Source organism: Sminthopsis crassicaudata, chromosome 1, assembly GCF_048593235.1.
Source record: "Sminthopsis crassicaudata isolate SCR6 chromosome 1, ASM4859323v1, whole genome shotgun sequence".
In the NCBI taxonomy this organism is placed as follows: domain Eukaryota; kingdom Metazoa; phylum Chordata; class Mammalia; order Dasyuromorphia; family Dasyuridae; genus Sminthopsis; species Sminthopsis crassicaudata.
This window is the reverse complement of record NC_133617.1, coordinates 75,429,725-75,447,618: the sequence shown is the minus strand read 5'-3', so window position 1 is coordinate 75,447,618 and position 17,894 is coordinate 75,429,725. Positions and strand designations below refer to the sequence as shown.

General features: G+C 49.2%; 1 protein-coding gene across 5 annotated transcripts in view; it reads left to right on the top strand.

Moving 5' to 3' along the window:
• The window catches only part of PLEC (plectin), a 108,598-nt gene that overhangs the window by 22,161 nt on the left and 68,543 nt on the right, over positions 1–17,894 (top strand). Inside the window, exon 1 of one of the 5 annotated variants that reach the window (XM_074262414.1) lies at positions 5,221–5,346. The exons of 3 other annotated variants lie outside the window; for them this stretch is intronic. In XM_074262414.1, coding sequence (XP_074118515.1) covers positions 5,301–5,346 — 46 coding nt within the window. In that variant the 5' untranslated portion in view covers positions 5,221–5,300. Of the gene's footprint in view, positions 1–5,220; positions 5,347–12,583; positions 13,308–17,894 lie in introns of those variants that run through there. One more of the 5 variants, XM_074262363.1, reaches the window with a different exon arrangement.

Sequence of the window (17,894 nt, the reverse complement as noted above, 5' to 3'; positions counted from 1 at the left end):
AAGAATGGTTGATGTCAAATCATAATGTGAAGTAGGTCAGGTGGAGCACTGAATTAGTCCACAGTCAGAGAGTCATAAGCATTTATTAAGCACCTGCTATATGCCAGGAACCATATTAAGTGCAGGGGACATGAAAAAAGCAAAAGTTCTTAAGGAACTTATAATTTAATAGAGGAGATAACGCACAAATAACAAGTTATATATAAGTAGGAAATAATCAACAGAGGGAAGGTACTAAAATTAAAAAGGATTAGGAAAGGCTTCCTGTAAAAGGTAAGATTTGAAGAAAGTCAGGGAAAGCAAAAAGCAGGGATGAGGAGAGAGAGCATTCCAGATAACAGGGACAATTATTCTGAAGTTGGAAGATAAAGATTAGTTGTGCTTTTTTTTTTTTTTTTTTTGAGATCAGCAAGGAGGTAGGTATCACTGAATCTGGGAATGTAATAGGTGTAAAGAGTAAGAAGAATGAAAATGGGAAGAGCTTTGAATGCCAGGTGATTTTTTTGTTTACTTCTATAGGTGATGAGGAGCCATTAGCATTTATTGAGTAAAGTGACGACATGGTTAGACCTGCACTTAAACAAAATAACTGGTTATTTTGGTAAATGGAAGATGAACTGGAATAGGGAGAGACTTGTAGTGGGCAGACTAATAGAAGGTTATAAAAATCAGCACCAGGGTGGTAGAAGTATTGGAAGAAAGAACGGAGTGTATTAAATAGATGCTGCAAAGAGTTTTCTCCTCAATATACATTGGCAATAGATTGGGTATGGGGAATTCTCATAGTGAATGAGCTCACAAGGCTGTGAGCCTGGGGATAGTGGTGAAATATTTTCCACAGATTAAGGAAGTTTGGAAGTAGAGGAGGGGATTTAAGTGGAAAGATATTAAGTTCCATTTTGCACATAATGAGTTTAATATATCTGGTCATCTAGTTCAAGATTTCTGAAAGGTAGTTGAAGATGTGAGACTGAAGGTCTGCAGAGAAGATAAGTAGATCTAAGATTCATAAGCATAGAGATGGTAATTGAATCCATGAGAGTTGGGGGAAAATAGCAAGTGAAGAAGTATTGAGGGAGAAAAGATGTCAGATAGTTGAAGAAGCAAGATGGAGATCCGGAGGCCTGGATAGATTTGAAAACAGATATGTCCTAAGGATATGGTATATACACTTCAAAGGGACACTGCAGATGGATTATGAACTGGGCCCAGAATTGAAATAGAAGGAGATTTGAGAGACTGTGTGATGCTTTCAGTGATAACCAGCTGCCCCTGGCACAAAATATTTCCTTTCTAATACCACTGTTGTTCTGGTTCTGCTATATGACTGTGAATCAAAGGAGTTATGAATAAGACATAGGGGACTTCAGGAAATTGTATTTTATGTGTGATGTGGCAACCAAAAGACTATGTAATTTTAGGCTACATTAAAAGAGAAATAATGCCCAGAATGAAGGAGATCCACAGGTAAAAAAAGCAAAAACTGGCCAAAATAGTGCCACAGATGCTACAGATGAAAAAACTGTGGCCAGAAAGGTTATGCCTTACCCATATTTTGCATATGTCTTTCATCGAATTTAAATGAATAAACTTTTATTCAAGAATTTCTGTACTAAGGGACACAAAAAATAAATAGCTCAGATAAAATAAGTGTCTTGCTTTAATTGTGCTAATAGACTAACAGGGAACTATTACATAACACAGATACCTAAAATAGGCAGCATTTCATGCATAGTTGTTGGAATGAAGCAATCCACCAATGCAGTGGGTAGTGGTCTAATTCTTTCCACCACTTCCCTCCCCTCATTCTTTTCTCCTTTTGTGGTTCATTTCCCTTCTACCTTCCTCTGTCCTAGCAAATTGAAGTTTTTCAGAGGGAAAGTGGCTATTATGCTAGATATACCCAGGACCCTAAGGTAACTTTTGTTTGCAACTATTCTAACACAGTAGAGCCCTCACCAGTGTATTTTTCATGGCTAAACCAGACACTGATTATTGATATTAACCACAATATTTTCTGAAAATGCAAAACAAATAGATAATATTTACATATTATGGCATTCCTAAATTTGTATCACATTTTCACATCAACGCACAGCAGAAGTGAATATAGATTAAAAGCCCCAGGGAGTAAAGCAAAAATACAAGGAATAAATGGTGGTCAGAACTCACAACTCTAAAAACATAGACTTTGGTATTCTCTTTCTGTCTTAGGGCAGAAATACATACATACATATGTGTGTACCTATATATATATATATATATATATATATATATATATATATATATATATATATATATATATATATATATTTCTTGATGAACATAGCTTCTTTTTGAACAAGTGCTTCCATTACCAATATAAGCTAACTCATTCTTTTATTGAGCTAAGACTTTATTACCCTTGACATCTTAGCTAGCCAAATGCTTTGCTAGGTTACTTTTATGATGCATTGCATCTAAGATATCCCTCTATTTATCTAGGGTTGCTATTCAATAGCAACAATAGTGTCCATCACTTCTAGCTTCAGGATTAGGTGATGCTAAAGGTGGTGTCATACTCTTTTAGGAAAAGGTAACAACCCTTATCCTACGATTGGTAAAAATCTCCTCAACTCTGCTCTCCTCCATTTCTCTGCAAAAACAGGTAACAATACATAGAAGTATCTTCTGTCTTTTCTTCTTTTCTTTTTCCTCTTATTAACAGTTGACAATAGAGAGCAAAAGATGCTCTATCTACACTCTTTCTCCACACCAAGTGACAAAAGGAAACTGAATATATAGACTTTCAGCTCTTCCTTTCCTCCTATTCTTTCTTCTTCTCCTTTCAGCAGCAAGTGACTACAGAAAACAAAGTTATTTCCTTTCCCCTCTTTTTCAGCAGCTGGGGCAGAAGAGAGAGCAAAGTATATCCTCTCCAGCCTGTCATATGCAAATCAACAAAAACTGTCTGTAGACCTTCAGCAGTTCCTTTCTTTGTAACACCGAGGGACCCTTATGCCCCAGACAAATAAACTGTCAACGACCACCCTCCGTTTACTTGATAAGGGATTCAGAACAGTACAAAATAAAGTGTTACATGAGACCCAAGGGAAGAAAAGACTTTACTAACTGAAGAGATAGGTCCTTATTATGAGCACTTGTGTAGATAGAAAGTTGTCTTCTTGGAATGCAGAGTCTAGCAACAGTTTATATTTCTATGATTCATCAAGGCTTTTGTAACTTTGTATCATCCCGATTTTACAAATGAAACAATTTTATATTCAGAGTTGGACTTGCCTTATTCTTATTTTATAGATAAGGAAACTAGAGGCCTCTAGAAGTGAAGGCCACAAAGCTAGTTAATTAAGTGCTGAACTCAGGATTAGAACTCAGATTTCCTAACTCTAAATCTTTTTGTTGTAACACAGTCTTATGGAGTATGTGATAAGGATATCAATGAAGTGCAAGAAAGTGCTATAGAGAGAGTCTAGGGTGAAGGTTGATACTAATAAAAGAAATCAGGAAAAGCTTCCTGGACAAAGTGGCATTTCAGCTGAGCCTAGAAGGAAAGAAAGACTTCAGCAAGCTGATTGGGAGGGATGAGGGAGAACATTCAAGGAAGACATAAGGAATGATTCGGAGGCAGGAAAGCAGAGTTCTTCAGATTCCAGATGTAGGGCTTCTTCTACCATGTCACTCATCTCATTATCCTGCACCCCATCACCCTTCCTTCCCAAAAAATAAAGTAGGATTTCTCTATGGGCCAACTGAGAAATCAGAGTGCTATTCCATCTTCTCATTGGACCTAGGAATACAATAAGGTTTTGAATAATGCCTTCTGAACGGCTATAGTCCTATTTTTATGCCGTAAGAAAACCCAGTGTAATGGGTCCAAGTATCAGAAGACATGTATTTCAGTCTGAGCTCTTCATTTACATGAACTTAGAAAGTTATTTTACTTCTTTGCCTCTCAGTTTCCTCATCTGTAAAATGGGTGTAATAGCAGCGGGTCCTGCCTGCTTCTCGTTATTATAATGATCAAATGAGAAAATAAAGTACTCTATAAAATGCAAAATTAATAATATTGACTTTTATAGAGTGTAGAGTTCGTAGGATAATAGGATCCAAATTTGGAAATGACCTCAGAAATTACATAGTTTAAACCTCTCAGTTTCGGTTAGAAATGGAGGCCCAGGGACATTAAATGACTTTCTAAGTTGTACACAGAGTGTAAGCATCAGAACAGAATTTGAATCTGGGTCCTCCGACTCCATAACATGCTCTTAACCAAGTTTTATTTTTAAAACATGGGGACATCCTTGTGGGTTGCAGCACCTGAGACTCCTAGGAGAGGGAACATTTCAAACATGGTGTGTGATGGGAAAAAGCCCATCGATAAGCATTTTTAGGCTTGCCCTGCGGCAGGCACGGTGTTAAGGGGCTCAGAAAGGTGGCCCTGGCCCCAAGCAGCTTCCTTTCTAAAGGGGGGGACCACATGTAAATATCCAGGGCGCACAAAATGCGTATTTATCAAATGGAAGGTGATCTCGGAGGCCCCGGCAACTACCCAGGCCTCCCGGTTTGAGCCGGGTTTTGAAAGAAGCCTGAGCAAAGGCGAGGAGGGAGAACTCTGCCAGCCCGCTTCTAAGGCAGAGAAACGCCAGGGACCACGCCCTCCTCCCCGGGACCCTGACTGCTTGGGGACGGGGGCAGGTGCCTGTGCCAGGGCAAACATCTACCCGCGAGCCTCCTTTGTGAGCCTTTGTTCGCTGCTTCCTTATCCCACAAAACCCGGCCAGCCTCGGGAACTAGTCCAGGGCGGGCTCTGAGGGGTCTGGAGGACTAGGGAAGAGCTGGGGGGAATGTGCGTGGGGCGCTGGCAGAAATGGGGTCTCAGCTCTCCCTTCTCAGCATCTGGGCCCAGCTGTGCAGTCCTTCTGGGGAGAAGGCTGGTAGTGTGAGGTGGGAAAGGCCCGGCCCCTAAGCTTAAAGCATTAAGGGTCAAAGGGGTCGAGGACTTTGGTGGGATGCGGAGGTAGGGTGTGAAAGAGCGGGAGGGCCCCGGACTTGGAGCATGCGCCTAGGACTGGCTGCCTGCAAACCTGCCCCCCTCCCCCCTTTTCCCGCATTGATCCTCCGAAGCCCCGCCCTCTGCCTAGGGTCCTGGCCCCGATGCCCCGCCCCTCTCTGCTGTTCTCCTCCCCCTGAGGCTGCGGCGCTCGGACTGAGCCCTTGCGGGCTGGTTGCGTGTGGGTGTGCGGGGGTGTGATCGTGAACCTCCTACTCCCGAGACCAGCCGCCCTCAGCCCTGCGGGGCCATGGACCCCTCCCGCGCTATCCAGCATGAGATCAGCTCTCTCAAAGGTGCGGGCCGGGGCCGGAGGGGGGTGTCGGGCTGCAGGGAGGCATGTCACATGGAAGGGGAGAAGAGGGTCTGGGGGAGACCTCGGAGGGCGCTGCGGGAGGGAGGAACGGGGGAGTTCGGGGGAGGCCGAGAGATACCGTATGGAGGGAGTCGAGGCCCGGTGGTCAGGGAGGGGGCTCTGTGGGTCTAGGGAGGACTAGGGGGGCTCTGTGGGGCCTTAGAGGCTGGCGGGTTAGAGACTGGCCTACAGTCCTTTGCTTTGTCCGAGTTCTGAGTGAGCTGGCGTCGCCTGGAAGGAAAATTGTGGGTCGGGGACCCCACGTGGAGCCCTTACTTTGCAGGGGCGGCTCCACTGCGCAGTGACCCCAGGTAACCCTTAGACTCCTCCCCCTCCTCTGCTCCGCCCCCTTACCTACCGGGTACCTGCAGCTAGTCCCCGGGACCTGTTTTTGTGCGTCTGCGGAGCGCCGGGGGCAGGGCTTTACTGCCGAGGAGACCCTAACTTTTGCCGCGGGATGCAGCTTTTGCGGTCTCAGCCTCCTTTCCTGGGAGACGGGCCGGGAGAGATGCGGCAGAGCCCCCCAGCTTCGGCCCCCTCCCTTGCTCGGGAGCCCTTTCCAGTTTTACTCTGCCCAGGAGCCCGGGCGAGGAAGGGTAGCGCGCATCCTCCCTCTCTTCCCACGGGGGATATGAGCCAAGTCGACCTTACTGCGGAGTGGTGACTGTCCCCACCCAGGCGGAGGGGGAGGGGATGACTGAGGCGAGTCCGGTGGGAAAAGAGATGGAGAGGAGGACGTGGGAGTGGTCCTCTGATGGATGGGCAAATGGACTGAGGAGGACCCCTTCTCTTCCTTCCCTCCCCTGAGCATTCCTGTAGGCCGCAGCTGAAGTCAGCCGCTCTACCCGCATCTCAGACAAACTCTCCCCGCTCCCGCCAGGATGTAGGGCTCTGAAGGAGAGGGCTGCGAAGAGCTCCTCCCATCCCTTAGTCTCTCCAGAGCTCCCGGCGGCTTTGATGGAGAGGGGTCTGTGCTCCTCCGCAGCAGGGACCGGAGCCAAGCCTGGCAGTCCGGCTGTCTGGGATGGATACACTGCCCCCTCCCTTCTGGGCGTCTCCCCCCTCCCCCAGCCAGGAGACCCTGGTGTACAGGAGCTCCTGCTTGACCTCCCTTGCCGGAGGGTCCCTGAGGGGATGAGTGCCCGAGGCGCCAGTTGGACTGGGGAAAGGCCCCTGAAGGGTGACTCTACACAGTGGCTTCTTGTCTGGCCCGGGATGGGGGAGCTGCCCCACCAGCCTGAGTAGTCACCCTGGAGACCTGGATGCCAATCCCCTATACCCTCCCTGAGGGTTGGGCAGGCCTATTCATTCTGCTCTGGGTGGGTGGGTGTGGGGGCTGGGGGAGGCCAGGTCTGGCCCAAGGCTGGGGGGATTTGTGCTGTTCCTGGAACTGATTCTTGTTCCCAGCTTCTGCTTCCATCGCTGAGTCAGCAGAGGTGACTGCTGTCTGCAGTGACCTGGTTTTGGATTGCGGGGAGGGAGGAGGGGGAACCCTCGGTGGGAGACTCTCCTCCCTGCCAAGCACCCATGTCGCCCCTTCTCCTCACCTGTGCTCCCCTGCACCCTGAGAACGAGCTCAGGGCCGTCATTTGGAGGAAGGGGCCGACAGGATGGGGGGCTCAGGTACTTCCACCCTCCTTCTGTCTCTTTAGGCAGTGGCTGCCCTCTGCTGTGCACTGGAAGCACTGCATCATATCCAAGGTACACCAAGGACCCACACTTTGGGTGGAGGAAGTGAATGGAACAAGTGTGGGGGAGGAATGTGTTGCACCATTGTCTCAGCTGTAGGCCCTAGCGTTAGAGGACATGGCTGGGAGAGAGAGGTTGGACATCAAATACAATTGCATTTGTAAAGAGCTTTGCAAACGTTAGAGCTCTATAAATGCTACTGTCATCATCATCAGGGAGCTTTTAAGGGAATTGATGGAAGACCCACCCAGGATGGGGGAGGGAGGCTTGTGCAGAGATATCCTATATTAATGGACAACAAGGGAAGGGCTAAGGGCGGCCATGCTGTAAAAGACCATGTGGAAATTTTCCAAAGACGGAGTGACATGACAGCAGAAGACTGCGGAATGGTCCACGGGGAGCATATGCGTATCCCAGATTTGCGGAGCATCATCCAGAATGTTTTTAGACAAAGGATAGGTTCAGAAGGTATACCAATGAGGGTATCCACGTATGTCCGGAGACTTGGATTTTAGCTGTCCAGAGGGGAGGGGGCAGTGCATTTTCCTTTGTCTTGGTTAAATCACATCTGAAATTTTGTGTCCAGTTTGGAGAATCACATTTTATGAACCTAAGTGTGTCTAGAAGAAGGCATTCAAACTGATGGAAAGACTGGAAATTGTCACATGAATTGAAGGAATTGTTGAAGAATGTTTGATTTGAATAAGAGAAGACAACGGACACAGTTCGTTGATTGTTAGAACTGAAAGGAATCTGGACTAGCCCAACTTTCTCATTTTACAGATGAGGAAAATGAAGTCTATTGAGACTGTGCTTTGCCTGAGGCCATACAGCTGCTTAGGAATGGAGCTGAGACTAGAGCCCTGGTCTCCTAAATCCTGGGCCAGTATTCTTTCTTTTGCCCCGTGATTTCTGTCTTCAAATATCTGGGGTGCCTGCAAGCAGAAGAGAGAGAGGGTGTGGTCCAATGGGAAGGGTGTTGGATTGGGAGCCAGAGGGCTAGGTTCTGGCTTTGAACAATTCACTTATTCCTGCACCTCATCTATAAAATGAGGATGTTAAGAGTAGGATCCTTTCAGCTCTAAATCCATGCTGCTGTGATTAAAGGTGTTCTATCTGACCCCAGAAAGCAGAGCTGGAAGTGGGACTAAGACCCATTCCAAGTAATAAAAAGCAGAACTTTCTAATAGAGGCATCCAAAAAGTGGAATGGAGAAAATGGGCTTCCCATTCAGTGGTAGTGAGCAAAGCCTGAATATTGCAGTTAGACCTATGTTGGAGAGGCCATCAGATGGTTTCTTAAAAGTTCCCTCATTCTAACCCTGCTACTATCATATATTCCAGTAGTAAAAACACTCGTTCTTTCTGAGTGTTTGTAGCCCTGTGTGTCAAATAGTGAGAATTTGTAGAAGGACAGATTTAGGTGTAATATAAGAAAAAGAGTCCTCTAAATACCTGCCTCTGGAGATATTGGATTTCCTCTTTACAAAAGGACTTTGAGGATAAATGGATGGATGAAGTTCATTGGTGATTTATTTCTTCAAAAGCTAGATCATCACATCAGATGTGTTGTAAAGGGTGTTCTGATTCAGTTATGGATTGGATTAGTTGGGCCCATGATCTTTCTACCTGCTCTGATGAGTCTTTTAAATAGGAACTGTATAGTAATTCCTTCTTCTTGAGGAGCTGGTCCCTCCCCCAGAATGGTTTGACTATCTTTTTGGGGCATGAGCTGGGGATGAGGTGGGGAGAAGCAGAGATGGGTAGTTTCTTCCTGATAGCCAAAAAAAAAACAGTTTTTAGATTGGTTAGAATGGAAATTTCTCCCTTTACTTTTAGTAAATATGAATCAACAGCTAGATATGACAGCCAAAAAGTTAATTTTTTTTTTTGCAGACATAATCAAATTTATCTAAATTTCATACTTTACAGTAGGTATGTAAAGCTAAAGAATAATAATTCTGCTCTGTTTGTACAATATAGCCTTAAATGAATGGGAGTTCTACAATTACAAAGAAACAGAAAGGGTTAAAATGTTTTAAGTTTTAAATTTTGTGAATGGAAATACAGTCCTTGACTGTTCTAAAAAAAAAGCTAATGATCTTAGGCTGTCCTTAGAGAAGAAGTGTCCAGACTTAGATGTGAGAGTTTTAATATCCTCTGTCCTGTTCAGTCTACATCTGGAATATGGTGTTCAGGTCTGAAAGTTACATTTTAGGAAGGATGTTGATAAATTGGAGAGCATGGTGGTGGTGGTGATGGTGGTGAGGATAGTGAAAGACCATTTGAAGTTTGATTGAAGGAACTGAGAATATTTTGTTTGGAAAAGAGAAGACTTGGGGATGACTGATAGCTGTCTTCATGTATTTAAGGAGTTGTCAAATTGTGTTTCCTTCAGGTGGGATGTAAGCATTTGGTGGCAAGGACTGTTTTTTTTTTTTTTTTTTTTTTTTTGTCTTGGTATCCCCAGCCAATGCCTTACATATATAGTGGATGAATTATTATCAAACAGAAAAAAATCAAATTGAAGAGGGATTAGATTTAAAGTTTTGCTAAACATGTTTTAATTTGAGACTCCCAACAACCCTATGAATAGGTGCTAAAGGCATTCATTAACCTCATTTTGTTAATAAGGAAACTGAGATTTATAGAGGTTGAGGGACCTGTCATGCAGCTTGTTCACACAGATTGTAGGTATGGGAGGCTGAAGTGAGCTCAAATGTGGTCTTCCTTTCTTTTATTAACCTTTAGAACCAAAAGGGTGAATTGGTGAATTGGTGAATTTGCCTTTGCAGAAATCCACAGACCTTGAACTATCTGGAATGGGGAAGAGATGATTCTGGGGGAACCTGATAGCTGTCTTTAAGTATTTGAAGCTCTGTCACATGGGGAGGGATTAGGTGTGTTCTATTTGGCCCCAGAGGGCATAATTAGCAACACTGGGTGGGGAATCTCTAGAGAGACAAATTTAGGATTGATGTAAAGAAAAACTTCCTTACAATTAGAGCTGTCCAAAAGTGGAACGAGTGGCTCAGCAGAGCCCTCGACCACTTGTTGGATATGTCATAGTAGGGATTCCTTAATGGGTGGGGGTCAGAACAGTTCTTTCCCAGCCCTTTCGTTCTGTGGTTTCCTGTTTCTTTTAGGACTCAGAGAACTGAAGGAGAAGCACGAAGTACAAGTTTCTGAAAACTTTGGCTCAATATCCCATTTAATTAGAATACTTTCTAACGATTAGAGCTTTCTCGAAGTCGAATGAACTGATTCTAGAAGCAGGCAGAGGCTAGATGATCCAGTTGTTGGGCATGCTGGAGGTCCCAGCACTGACATGCTGACATTCTCTGACTGGGGCTCTAGGGCAGGGGTTCTTAACCTTGATTCCAAGGAGACTGGATAGATTTTGGGTATCTGTGAACTTGGAACTGTTAGTATTTTGATAACTGCATTTCACTCTGATCATGTTTAAAACATGCATGTAAAAACACTATTCGGACAGGAGGGGTCCACAATTTTTACCAGTCTCCCAAAGGGTCCGGGACACAGAAGATTTGAGAGTTTTGAAGAGAAATGGAAAGGGAGGGTTCTGCATCCCTGAACCTTACCACGGTCTCATTGACCAGTCATTCTGGGTCAGTGTGATTCTCTCAGGAATAGGTCTTTTCTGCATCCCCTGTCCTGCTCTATCTCCCTGATTGGGCGTTGGGGGAGGGACGCCAATAGCCGAGATAGTTTAGAACGTGTTCCCCAGACTGTGCCTCCCCCTGTGCCCGAGGTGCCAGGGCCTCTCTCTCCCTTCCCTCCCTCCTTCTCTCTTATTCCTCTGTGGTCTGTGGGAACTGGCCAGACTCAGCTCTGACTTCAAAGTTTCCACGTCAGCGGGTGGGGGATGCTCTGTTTGCCTGTGTGCTCCTTGCTACCATGGTGACCGTCCTATTAAACCCGCCCCCCACGCCTACTGCTTACTCTTCCCTCCCATTCCGGATCTGCCCCACTCCCCTTTCTCCCAGCTGCCCTATTTATCTCTGGGCTCCGAGGTTCTGAGTGTGAATGAATGAGAGGGTGTTTGATTGATTGGGGGTGAGGAAGCATGTCTGCCCACACCTGTCCCCCTCAGTTATTTACTCCACTGATTGCCCTGCTCCACCTTGTTCCCTATCACCTAGCTTACCTGCCCTGAGTATCTCCCATTCAATCTTACTCTTCATCTCCACTTTGTCCCACCCATCCCTCCACTTCCCAGAGTGACTCTTTCTCTCCCTCAGCCATCTCCCCCAGACACTGTCACTGATCACACACACCTGTCTCCTCCTTTCTTGCTTCCACTCGCCCATGTCTCTAATCCTCTTCCCAGCTCCTTTCGACCCTCTCCTTCGCTGCCCACTTTCCCCACATTTTTTCCCTTCCCCTCTCCCTCAGCCTAAGGGGGGACACCCAGGCTCCAGGAAGAAGTGTGTACTCAGCAGCCCCCACCCCATCCCCGGCCAGTTCTCTCTTCTCCCTCCCCCTTGGAATGTATAGCAGTGTGGGCGGGACACAGCAAGAGAGCCTCTGGGTGACTTTGATTTCCTCTTGGCAGCTGGGAAGACGGATTCTTCTCCTGGGACAGGCTACCCAGTTCTGTTTGCTGGGGGGTCACACTGATGGCCCTGCCCAGCCTTCTGAGGCGCCTGCTAGTCCTGGCTCCAGGGTCCAGGTGGAAATTATTTGGCACTTTGGGGAACAAAGTGTTCATTGCTATTCCTATTATGGCCTGGCACAGAAAAGGTTAAGAGGAGGGGACTTGGACTTGAATCAGGAATGCTTCCCGGGTGGAGGGGCACCTGTGCCCCTCTGTAGAGTCCCAAGGGACCACATGGAGGGCGGGTGTCCGGGCCCTGGGCACTGCCCTTCCAGCCAGGCTGACCTGCTCTGGGTGGCCCCTCAGGTTCTGGGGATAGCCCTTGCTTTCCCGAAGGATAGGGGTGTGGGCAGGAGGGAGAAGTCTCTTTCCTACTTATTCTTCTTCCTCCGAGCTCCCTCACATCCCCTCCCCACCCCCCTCCCAGGTTCTTCACTCAGCTCCTTGTCTTACTCTCCTGGGACCCTTCAGAGCTTTATCTCATAGCTACCGACTAGCTCCCACTTTCCCCACCCCCGAGGCCCCCCATCCCAGTATTCGTGCTGCCCCATCTTCTGTCAATGATTTCCATCCGGCCCCTGCCTCAAAGCTCCCCGTAAGATAGTTGAAGGAAGTGCTTCATTTCTGAGAGAGCAGGGGCATATGGGGGAGCTGAGCCCCCCACGCCCTCCTCTCCCTACCCCCAAAGCGCCCTCCCCATGCGAGCGGCGCGGTCTGGCCGGGAGGGGCAGCGGGCCCATTGGCTGCTGAGTCAGAGGGGGCTGGGACTGAGCTGCCTGGCAGGCGGTGTGGAGGGGGTGGGGCCCGGGGCCCAGGCTGGGCCAGGCTGATCCACGGGGCTCAGTGCGGGGCATGTGCCGTCCCTCCCTGCGTCTCAGTCCTTTGCCGCCGCCGCACTCCCACCGGCTGCCCTGCTGCTCATTGCTGTGCCCCGCCTGCACGCCTGCCGGCCGCCTGCCTGGCCCAGGAGAGGAAGCCGCTCTCCGGCTTGCTGCTGCTCCCTTGTCTCCCTGGGCTCCGCCTGCAGCCCCGCCGGCCCCTGATTCCCGGGTTCCCCATTTCCCGTTCTCACCATGGTGGCCGGCATGCTCATGCCCCTGGACCAGCTCCGGGCCATTTATGAGCTGCTCTTCAGGGAAGGTGTGATGGTGGCCAAGAAGGACCTGCGGCCCCAGAGCCTGCACCCCCATGTGCCCGGCGGGGTCACCAACCTGCAGGTCATCCGGGCCATGGGCTCGCTGAGGGCACGCGGCTTGGTGCGGGAGACCTTTGCCTGGCGCCACTTTTATTGGTACCTCACCAATGAGGGCATTGCCCACCTGCGCCAGTACCTGCACCTTCCCCCCGAGATTGTGCCCGCGTCCCTGCAGCGGGTACGCCGGCCCGTGGCCATGGTGGCCCCTGCCCGTCGGCCGCCCGCTCGGGTCCAGACGGTGCAGGGACCCCTGAGCTGCCCGCCCAAGCGGCTTGACAGTGCCCGGGAAGAACGGCAGGCCTATCGCCGGAAGGAGGATGAGGAGGTGCCCGAGCCCCCGGTGGTGCCCACCTTCCAGGGGCCGCAGGCCCGGACTGGCCCGGAGCCCACCCCTGCCCCAGGTCAGCAGCATCCTGTCTGGGGGGTTGGGGGAGGGGCCCATGGGGGACTTGGGGATCTCTGTCACTTTTCTAGGGTGGGGGGGACCTCAAAGAGACCAGCAGGTGTCACCCTCTCTCTCCTGGCTGGATCTGGAGCCGTGCCTGGGGTTCCTTGTTGGCGGGAGGTGGGACGGGGCTGGTCTCTCCTCCTCTTCCTCATTCATGGGCAGAGCCCTGGGCCCGAGGCAAGGGGCCCAGGCTCAGGGCCTGGGCATTGGGGTGCTGGAGGCAGGCATGCTTCTCAGGGCCTGGACTGGCGTGGACAGCTGCTGCAGGCTGGCCCCGCCCCTGACCCAGTGCTAATCTCAGCCTGGGCCCCTGCTCCTCCCCAGCCTCCGCAGTGCTCCCCGGGGACCAGGCTCAGGAGGGTGCTTGGAACTGGGGGCTTGGGGGCTCCTCCTGTCCCACTCTACAGAGATTCAGGGCTTCCCCGGCGGGGGGCGGGGCTGCCTTGGGGCTTACGGGAAGGAGAAGAGCAGAGCGGCCGGGCTTGGAGTCAGGGCTCCTTGGTTCATATCCTGGCGCCCACACTCACTAGCTTGTGTCACCATGAGTCATTGAGTTAATCTCATTAGGCCTCAGTTTCCTCATCTATAAAATGGGGATAATGATACCCGTATTACTTACCTCAAAGAATTATCAGTGCTTTGTACATTCTCTCCTTTTCCCCAGGCGCCCCCTCCTCTGCTCCCCTTTCTCCCACTCCTCCCACTCAGGGCTTCGTCTTTTCTTTCCGGCAGTGTTGGGCACAGTCGAGTAGAGAGAGGGCTGGATTTGGGGTTAGAAGGGGTGGAATCCAGCTCCCAGCTCTGCTGCTTCCTACCCCTACGGGCATGGGAGAATCATGGCACCTCTGAAGGTTTCCCCCACTACAAAGGGCTCTAAAACTGGGAGCCTGTTATCCCTCCTCTGCCCAGCCCCAGCTCCCTCTTCTCTCTCCCCCCATTTCTCCCTCCCCCTCATCACCTCTCACCTTTGTCTTGTCCCTTCTGCACTGACCTGGCCCGTGGGCAGACAGTGAAGGCTGCCCTCCTCCCCGCCTCTTCCCTTATTCTGTGCTCTGGTTGGATAGATGGGTTACTGACTTCAGTGGCCATACCTTGCTCCCCCCACTACCCCCTCTTCCAAATTAGGGTGCTTTATTGAGGGGAACAGGGAGTTAGAAGGGAGCTTGGGACACAAGGGGCCTGGATCTCCTTACTACCTCCCAAGGCAGCTCCGCGCACTGTGGGACATATTTTTAGGAAGCTGCCCCTTCTATCAAACCTAAATCTTGGTGATTTTTATAGAGAGGAAGTAGAGAGAGCGAGAGCTGGTCAGGAAGGGCTTGTGTGCAGTTTCTGATGGAATGATGCTGGACAAGTCGCTTAACTTCTGACTCCATGAAGTCAGCTGTTTCTAAATTGCCAGCATTCACTGTCAGAGGGAGTTTCCTCAAGTTTCCATATACAGATGAAATCACAGGCCTGGATTCCCCTTTTTATGCCCTCCTCCAAAAACCCAAGTTATTTTCTATGATTTCCCATCCATGTAGTCCCGCCCTCTGCAGATTCTGCCCCAAAGCAGACTGAGTTTAATCCCTCTTCATTAGGACGGCCCCTCAGATATTTGTATCATGCCCCCTACCCCAAGTTTTCTTTTCTTTAGCTTAGACATTCCCAGGTCTTTCAATCCATCCTTGTATCTGGCTCCCAATTTTCAGTTTACTCCCATCTTGGGTATCACTCAGGTTGTCAGGATCCTAAGAACTAACAGGGCGGAGGGTATGACTGTCCTCTCCCTCCCTTTGGACACTGCCTCCTAGGCGTAGTAACGTTTTAAGATGGCACTGAGGTTTTGTCCTCCACATGATACTGTAGCCTCACATGTAGTTTATAGGCCGGCGAAACATCCTGGTCTCTTAGAAACATTTTCTCCATTTTTCTCCCTGCCAATGACAACTTGAATCCCCTTCAGGACTTTTCATTGATCCCTATTGAGTTTCAGTGTTGTCAGAGTTGGCTAAAGAGTAGCAGAAAGAGTAAAAAACATACAAATATATATATATAAAGAGTAACAGAGTGATGGAGAATGGCAGAGGGTTTGGTGGAGGGAGTGAGTACAGAAGGCAGATTTCCTACATTAATCCAATGGGTTGTTCTGAAGAGAAAGGTGGATCTCTGACAGAACAGGATGGTGAAAAGCTGAGCATGTGTAGTAGCATCGTTCTTAGAAATGAATTGGGTGATTTAGTAGGATGGACGTTGTATAAAAGTACAACTTAAACCTCTCTGAGTCTCAGATTATTCATCTACAAAATGGGGATAACAGTGACCTATACTACTTCCCTCAAAGAGTTGCTGTCTCAAGGAAGATCCTATAAGATGATGTTTGTAAAGCACTTTGCAGATCTTCAAGTACTTGACACAAAGCTCCTTCAATCAGATGGCCAGGTCTTCTAATCCATCTTTCAGGAGACTAAGGTGAAAGTAGGCTCTCAAGTGCCATCTTTTATGTTTGGGAAGGGGATGAGCATCTATCAAGTACCTACTGCATGTCAGGCACTGTGTTAAGCACTCTCCAAATACTATTTTTTTGCTTCTTGGAAGTTGGTGGCAGCCCGAGGATTTAGATCTCCCTCGGCCAGGATGTCTGGACTTCTCTCTTCCTTCTTTTTCCATCTGCTTCTCTTCTTCTCCTTCTCTTTGTCCCTGATAACAGGATAGTTTGCATATAGGAACTCCTGGGTTCCTGTAGTCCCCTGTCCGCAGCGAGTGTGACATGAGACCAGGGATTTCCTTGCTTCCCCCTTTTGTGGTTGTCGATGTGGGCCTGTAACTGCTCCCTTCCCCATTCCTTTCCTTTCTTCTCTCTCCTGCCTCTCTCTATTCTCCAAATCCCTCCTCCTCCTTCCCCACATCTTCCAGGCTTCTCTTGACCAACCCTGCTCCTGGAAAGTGGAATTGGGGTTGAGAGCCTGGACCCCCAAAGAGGAGCTTTGCTGTACTGGCTCAATGATGAGCCCCCCCCATTCTTCCAGCCCCTCAGCCTCGCCCCAAGCACTGCTGGTGACTCAGCCCTGTGGCTGCCACTGAAGCATTCTGTCAGCTCAGAGTTTCCAACAGGAAACCAGGCAGATGGGCTGTAGCTCCAGGCTGAGTCAGCCAAGGACCCCAACCTCCTGGCTCCCTTTGATGGCCCCACCCTACTGCTCTTGGCTCCCTGCAGGCATCTGCCTTGCAGCCCCCCTTATGTTCTGTGGTCGTGGCTCCCACCCGAGTGCCCCCCCCATCCTCTTCCCTCATTCCCCAGCTCTTTGCGGGGAGGACCTACCTTGCAGCCCCCTTCTGTTCTGTGGTCGTGGCTCCCACCTGAGTGCCCCCCCCATCCTCTTCCCTCATTCCCCAGCTCTTTGCGGGGAGGACCTACCTTGCAGCCCCCTTCTGTTCTGTGGTCTTGGCTCTCACCCAAGTGCCCCGCCCCATCTTCCTCCTTCATCTTTTCCTGGGATTCCTGCACTGGGAGGTGAGGCAGAAATGGGGACCTTCACTTAATCCCTTATGATCTAGCCTTCAGCCCAGTCCAGGGTGCTCTGTTCTTGGCCTTGTTCACCTATGTCCGTTACTCCCTCTTGGGCACACTTCCCCTAGAGCTGGAAGGCTAGACTGCTTGTTGGCTTTAGTTAAAATGTCAGTTCCTTCAGCTGAAACAAGACCACCTCCACGAAGCTACGGCGTCTCCCTCCAGCCTCCTTCAGACCCGGCTCTTTCCAGAGTTCAGTTCCCTTTTCTGGCAGAGACCCGGTTTCCTCTTGTGCCCCTTCACCAAGTCCCTAGCCTGAGAGGCCTCTGGACAGAGTGACTGACGATACCTCCTAGACCTGAGCATCTTTGCTTGCCGAGCTCATTTCCCCGGGTTCTTTTGCCGACGCTCCCAGGAGAGTGCTGATCCCTCCCTGCACTTGTCCAGAATTCAGACACCTCGCCCTTTCACTAACAGGCAGTTTTCGTTTTCAAGAAGAGAAAGGTGGCTTTCTCACGGACGCTGGTCCATAGCTGTGGGATGGGGGAGAAGTTGGGTTGGTTATACGAGTTCTGGGGTTAGTGTAGAGGTCAGGCTGTTGGTATTGTGAGATGGGAGTGGCTGGATAATGTCAGGAACTCGCTGAGGTGAACCACTGCTTAGAGGTGAACTGATGGTCTTCCAGCTGATGCCCTGAGGAAAGGGGAGGGAATAATAAAGTGCCTACTGTGTGCCAGGCGCTGTGAGGAGTGCTCAGCTAATATCCCATTTGATCCTCACAGCAAACTTGGGAGGGATTTTTTTTATGGATATAAGGATCTTAAAAAATTTTTTATTGTATGGATTTTCATATTATATATATATGGATAGAAGGATAGTAATATGCAATTATTATCCTCATTTTCCAGCGAGAAAACTGAGGGGGACAGAGGTAAAACGGTTGGCCCAGCCTTTCTGTGGCCGAGGCTGGCTTTGAACTCGGGCTTTCCCTGACTCCAAGCCTGGAGCTCTTTCCACACCCCCTCCTAGAAAATGGACGAGGGCAGC